Raw genomic sequence first — 6,331 nt, 5'->3', positions numbered from 1 at the left:
TCTCTCTCTCTCTCTCTCTCTCTCTCTCTCTCTCTCTCTCTCTCTCTCTCTCTCTCTCTCTCTCTCTCTCTCTCTCTCTCTCTCTCTCTCTCTCTCTCTCTCTCTCTCTCTCTCTCTCTCTCTCTCTCTCTCTCTCTCTCTCTCTCTCTCTCTCTCTCTCTCTCTCTCTCTCTCTCTGTGTGTGTGTGTGTGTGTGTGTATGTGTGTGTATAGAACAGGCTGATTGTGAAGGAATACTATACAAAGATTAAAGGAATGGAATGGTGAGGGAGGGAAAGGGGAGAGATGGGAAAAATAAAATTAGGGATGGGAAATCATCTCAGTTCTCCTTCTCTTTCCTTCAGCCTCACCTATGCCTTCTATGCTCTCTTCACCATCCTCCATCTCTACGCCAACTACCAAGCAGTGCGGGCAGTTTGCATGGAGACCCTTAACCGTGCTCGGCTCCATCTGGTCTTGCAGCATTACTTGAAGTGGGAAGAAGTTCCTGGTCCTGCTGTCATCAACCCTCAGGAGCCCCTTCTGCTAGGTATCTGAGGTCTCGTGATCCCAGGCATCTTATAGTACCATGTCCAATGTTTATGTTGATAATAGAGTAGCCGTTAGTGAAGGGATGGCTTAAAAAATGGTGTGTCAAGCATGGGACTATTGTCCAGTTCTTCTCCTAGGAGTGCAAGAGTTAATCTGAGGAAGGGAGGTTTACATTGATCTGATTTTGTTAAGAAATAGCTTTGTTCAAGTTCTCATTTGCCAATAAGCCAGTCTACCACTCCGGATGAGGATCGTGGGTGGGGATCTGCCAACTCATGGAATACAGGGTAGGATCACCATATCTGAGCTGCAAGAATCACTAGATGGCAGCAAAGCGTGAGGGTTTTTGTGCCACCGTGCTACCATCTAGTGGTCACCGGATGTTTTGCAACCAGGGTTGATAAATCTACTATGTTCTACTTTTTGATGGAAACCATGAAAGTTCTGTAAGTTTTTTGGGGCATGGGTGAGTAGCTACTTTGGTAGTGATAGAGTTCATGCTTTACCACTTAGCCAAGACTTCCACCACATGTTTAGTCAGCATTATTTGAATCAAGGGTTGTGACTCATAATTTTTTTTCAATGTAGGGTTTCGTCAGCAGCTCAAGATAACTCTTGGGAGTCCTCTTCATACAGTGACCTCCAGGTGAGTTTCCTCCATTATTCTGAGAAAGCTGAATGCATGATTTAGCCCTTTAGAGTTGAGTTTTATCATTGCTCTGAGCTGTGAACAAATACAGCAAATGGAGCATATTTTACAGGAATTCAGAAATGCCAAGAAACATGGGTACTCTTAACTGGCACTGAAAATAACTTTATAACTTTATGCATGACAGACTCGTGAGGCCGGCGTGATGTGCAATTAGTTCACAGGGTGAAATAAGTTGGGGGTTTGTAGTCACCGTGAGTTTGTGGTGGTGGGGGGCACAGAGGGAGGCTCAGCCAATTTCAATGTATACATGTTATACTTTGATAATAAAGGGTTTATTAATTATTATTATTTATTAAAATGCAAACATTTTTCTCAGCGCTGAAAATATTCTTTGGGAGACTGACAAGGGGGTCTTCCCATCCTCAAAGCATCTTTCTTTAACTTTGGTTATTTGTATGTTTTTCTCCAATCCCCATCAGTGTTGCGGACTTCCAGAAAGCTCTTGAAGGCAATGCTTCAAATTACTTAATTTTCTTCAACCGACCAGCAGGTGGGTGTACGATCATATTGTAGGAAGATGTGAAGTTAACTGACCATAATTTCTTGCAGGAGAAGGAATTTCTGGCATGGAGGATAGGTGTGGTGTGCTGGATAGTCCTGAGCTGGGATAAGGGCGAGCTGAGATCAAGGCCCCGTGGGAAGTTTGCTTGACTTTGGACCAATCATCGTTTCTCAGTCCAACCAACCACATGGAGTCCTTGGGTGGAGATCTTTGAGTTCATCCTGGGCTTCCAGAAGAGATACGTGTTATAGTAATACAGGTAGTCCTCGACTTAACGACAACTGAGCCCAAAATTGTTGTCGTTAAGCAAGACAGTTGTTGTTTTCCCCCTTTTTATGACTTTTCCTGCCACAGTTATTAAGGGAATCACTAGAGTTATTAAGTTACCAACTCAGTTGTTAAGTGAATCCGGCTTCCCCATTGACTTTGCTTGTCAGAAGGTCGCAAAAGGTGATCACATGACCCCGGGACACTGCGACCGTCATAAATATGAGCCAGTTGCCAGCCAAATTTTGATTATGTGATCAGGGGATACTACAATGGTGTTAAGTATGAAAAACGGTCATAACTCACTTTTGTCAGTGATGTTGTAACTTTGAATGGTCACTAAACAAATGGTTGTAAGTCGAGGACTACATGTAATCTACAAGCATTCCTCAGCCACACTGGTTGGGAATTGAGGTCCCAACACAAACGAAGAGAGATTATATACTCTTTGCATGCTTTCCTAATTTTATTTGCTGATTTTGTACTGTTCTTATTCCTTGACCTATGGATGAATTATGATTATATTTGGAGATTTGATCTTTGGAGTTGTTGGCACCACAATTTATTTTGAGATATAAACTACAGGTAGTCCTCGACTTAGAACAGCTCATTTAGACTTAGGACCGTTTTTCACCCTAACAACGGTTGCAGCATCTCCATGATCACGTGATCAAAATTCAGGCGCTTGGCAACTGACTCTTATTTATGACGGTTGCAGTGTCCTGGGGTCATGTGATCACTTCTTGCAACCTGACAAGCAAAGTCAATGGGGAAGCCAGACTCACTTAACAACTAAGTTATTTAACTTAACATCTGCAGTAACTCACTTAACAAGCCTGGCAAAAAAGGTCATAAAATGGGGCAAAACTCACTTAACAACTATCTTGTTTGACAATAGAAATGTGATCGTAAACAATAGCAATAGCACTTAGACTTATATACCGCTTCACAGTGCTTTACAGCCCTCTCTAAGCGGTTTACAAAGTCAGCCTGTTGCCCCCAACAGTCTGGGTCCTCATTTTACCAACCTTGGAAGGATGGAAGGCTGAGTCAACCTTGAGCCTGGTGAGACTCGAACTGCCGGCAGCCGGCAGTTAGCAGAAGTAGCCTGCAGTACTGCATTGTAACCACTGCGCCACCAGGGCTGTAAGTTGAGGACTTCCTGTATAGCGAGGAATATAGGGTGTCCTTTGGAGCTCAACGGTGTTTTGACCATTATCCAAGATGAGCTGTCCGTTTCGCTTTTTTTCTGGACTTTGATCCAGAATAATATTTATTTATTTATTTATTAAATTTATATACCGCCCTATCTCCCTTACGGGACTCAGGGCGGTGAACAGGCGATACTAAAAACCACAATAATAAATAAATAGTTTCTGTTGATATTGATCTGGATCTGAAGTATTCCCAAGAGGGAGCCCATCCAGGATCTTCCCATGCCTGTCTGTACATTGACTTCCTCTCCTCCTCTGCAGGGGTGATCTCCATCCTGCTCCATCGGCAAGCGGACAGTGTGGATGTGATTAAAGCCTACACCCACGCCCTACTTCTAGAGGCCTTACTCTGTGAAGATGTGGAAACCTGTGCCTTGGAAAGAGAGTCCCTCCTGAATTTGCAGCATCAATTATGTAAAGGTGATGATGACCTGGGGAGTGAATTGGGAGGAAGAAACGAATTGTGAACGGGGGAGGGGGGGCAATCTAGAGCAGGGCTTTTCAACCTTTCCACCCATTGAACCACTTTTAGGATATGGCAACATCCGAGTACCACCAGTCGCCTAGCAAGGTATCAAAAACTTGATGACTAAAAAAAAAAGGGAAAAAGTGATAAAGTACAGGTAGTCCTCGACTTACAACAGTTCGCTTAGTGACTGTTCGAAGTTACAATGGCACTGAAAAAAAGTGCCCCCCAAGGCACAGCCGAGCAAGACGCCTGCCTGCCCGCCCGGCGGCGCTCTTCCTCCTGTCCGAAGTTTTCATTGTTGTGAGCATTTCTGTTGAGGATTGGCAGCGGGGGTGGGGTGGGGGGTGTTTGGTTTTTATTCCCCCCGTCTGCTGGGTGGTTGCAGCAGGTTTTGGTCACTTCACATGACCCTCGGACACTGTGACCATCATAAATATGAATCAGTTGCCAAGCATCTGAATGTAAATCAGAAGCCCCTGGAGATGCTGCAACATTCCAGCTGATCAGCGCTTCTTCTGGGCTCAGCGGAAGCGCCAGGATCAGCGCCAAGCTCCAGCTGGATCCTGGGGCTGATCCTGGCGCTTCCGCTGAGCCCTGACAGCCCTGCAGCTCCAGCCCATCTCTCACTCAGGCTTGTGCGGTGCTGCCACCGGTTCAGCTCATTCCCCTCCCCTGCTACCACTTTTCTAGGATGGTCGCGTACCACCTGCCAGGTGCCAATGTACCACAGGTGGTACCCGTACCACTGGTTGAAAAGCCCTGATTTAGAGGACGCGTCATAACTTGGTGAGACTGGAAATTCACGTCACAGGTTCTTTTCTGGCATGTCTCGTTAGATGGGACTGAGAAAGACATCTCTTGGTGGTCCCAATTGTCTGTTAGGGTGGGTATCCCTTTTGCTCCAGCACATTACAAGTAGTCCTCGACATACGACCGTAATGGAGCCCGGAGCTTTCCTCAGCGCTGTGCAGGCTGTGTTAGCGAAGCAGAACGGGACGCTTTGTCGCTCGGCCATGTGGTGCGATTCTGGAAGCAGCAGCCATGTTCCCAGCTATTAGAATTTCATGTGGCTGCTGGGAGCGTGGTGGTCACTTCCTGAATCACGCCACACAATGGCCCACACAATGAAGCCATCTATTCTGGCACTGCCGAAAGCACTGGAGCTCTACAAAAGGTAAGTGAGGAGGAGGAGGGTGTGGGACCTGATGGGGTGGGAATCAGGCCTAAGGCCTGGGGGAACCCAGTGGGGGAGGGGAAGGCCTATGGCAGGGGTAGGCAACTTTGGCTCTTTTATGACTCGTGGACTTCAACTCCCAGAATTCCTGAGCCAGCCATGCTGAGGGAAAGGGAGAGGTTTCCAAGCTCAGCCATGCTGGCTCAGGAATTCTGGGAGTTGAAGTCCATGAGTCATAAAAGAGCCAAGGTTGCCTACCCCTGGCCAATGGGAACTTGGGGGAGAGGAATGGGGGAAGACAGGCAGGGAAGCTACAGCGTCCCTGTGGTTGGTTGTAAAGGTGAACAACTACAGAGGGTGCTATAGTGGCCATTACTTGGGGATTGGCTCATAAGTAGCTTTTGAGGGGTTTATTCCACCACATTATAGATATAGATAGTCCTTGACATACAATTGTAATGGAGCCTGGAGCTTTTTTGGGGGTGTGTGTCCGCTGTAACTGTGAATGGCCGTTAAGCAACAATCACCTGTACATAGTGTGAGATGCACAGTATGGCCCACTGCAGCTGTATCCTCATATTTTCCCCACTGTCTTCTGCCAGTGAGATGTTTTCCGCTGCCTGCCTCAGATCTAATCAGTTGAGAAGAGGCTTGCAAACGATGACCAAGGTATTTGCACCACCTTCCTCAGGTCAATTGTGTTCCTTGCAACCGACACAACTGCTGTCCGGTAGGCCTTTTCGAGGCAGGTGGGGCCTATGGGAGACTGAAGAGTTTTGGAGATGGAGGTGGCCATTTACCTCAGGCTACCCCAAAGGCTTTGGGGGCAGGGAGAAGAGGGAGGTTGCTCATCCTATAGTGGATACTTGGTAAGGTGGATGGTTGGTAAAGATAGTCCTCGACTTACAACCATTCCTTTAGGACTGTTTGAAGTTACAACGGCACTGAAAAAAGCGACTTGTGACCGTTTTTCACGCTTACCGCCTTTGCAAGCATCCCCAGGGTCACATGATCAGAATTTGGACGCTTGGCAGCTGGTTCATATTTATGAGCATTGTCCTGGGGTCACGTGATCACCTTTTGCGACCTTCTGACACACAAAGTCAATGGGGAAGCCAGACTCACTTAACAACCGTGTTACTGACTGAAGAGCTGCAGGGATTTCCTTAACAGCTGTGGCAAGAAAAGTCATAAAATGGGGCAAAACTCACTTAACTACGGTCTTGCTTAGCAACAGAAATGTTGGGTTCAGTTATGGCCGTACATTTGTGAGAAACAGAGAAGTTTAAAAATAAAACGGTCACAATTGATTAACAATAGAAGGATTAGCCAAGCCCTGCACGTAGGCACTAGATTTCAGGAGGCTTGGGTAGAAGACACACTTAACAAGACAAAAGGATGGCAGAGAGAAGTTCTGAACAATGTAACTGAGGGGGAGGGATAATGTATTCTGGCTAGGCGG

General features: G+C 46.5%; 1 protein-coding gene across 1 annotated transcript in view; it reads left to right on the top strand.

Annotated features, from left to right (window-relative positions):
• Window positions 1-6,331, top strand: part of LOC107300016 (RUS1 family protein C16orf58 homolog) — a 22,280-nt gene that overhangs the window by 9,070 nt on the left and 6,879 nt on the right. Inside the window, exons 10-13 of the mRNA XM_029286921.1 lie at window positions 345-529; window positions 1,120-1,177; window positions 1,663-1,733; window positions 3,488-3,646. Coding sequence (XP_029142754.1) covers window positions 345-529; window positions 1,120-1,177; window positions 1,663-1,733; window positions 3,488-3,646 — 473 coding nt within the window. The remainder of the gene's footprint in view (window positions 1-344; window positions 530-1,119; window positions 1,178-1,662; window positions 1,734-3,487; window positions 3,647-6,331) is intronic.

Source organism: Protobothrops mucrosquamatus, unplaced genomic scaffold, assembly GCF_001527695.2.
Source record: "Protobothrops mucrosquamatus isolate PMUCROS unplaced genomic scaffold, P.Mucros_1.0 scaffold5938, whole genome shotgun sequence".
In the NCBI taxonomy this organism is placed as follows: domain Eukaryota; kingdom Metazoa; phylum Chordata; class Lepidosauria; order Squamata; family Viperidae; genus Protobothrops; species Protobothrops mucrosquamatus.
The sequence above is the reverse complement of the archived record's forward strand: the minus strand, read 5'-3'. Positions and strand labels throughout refer to the sequence as shown.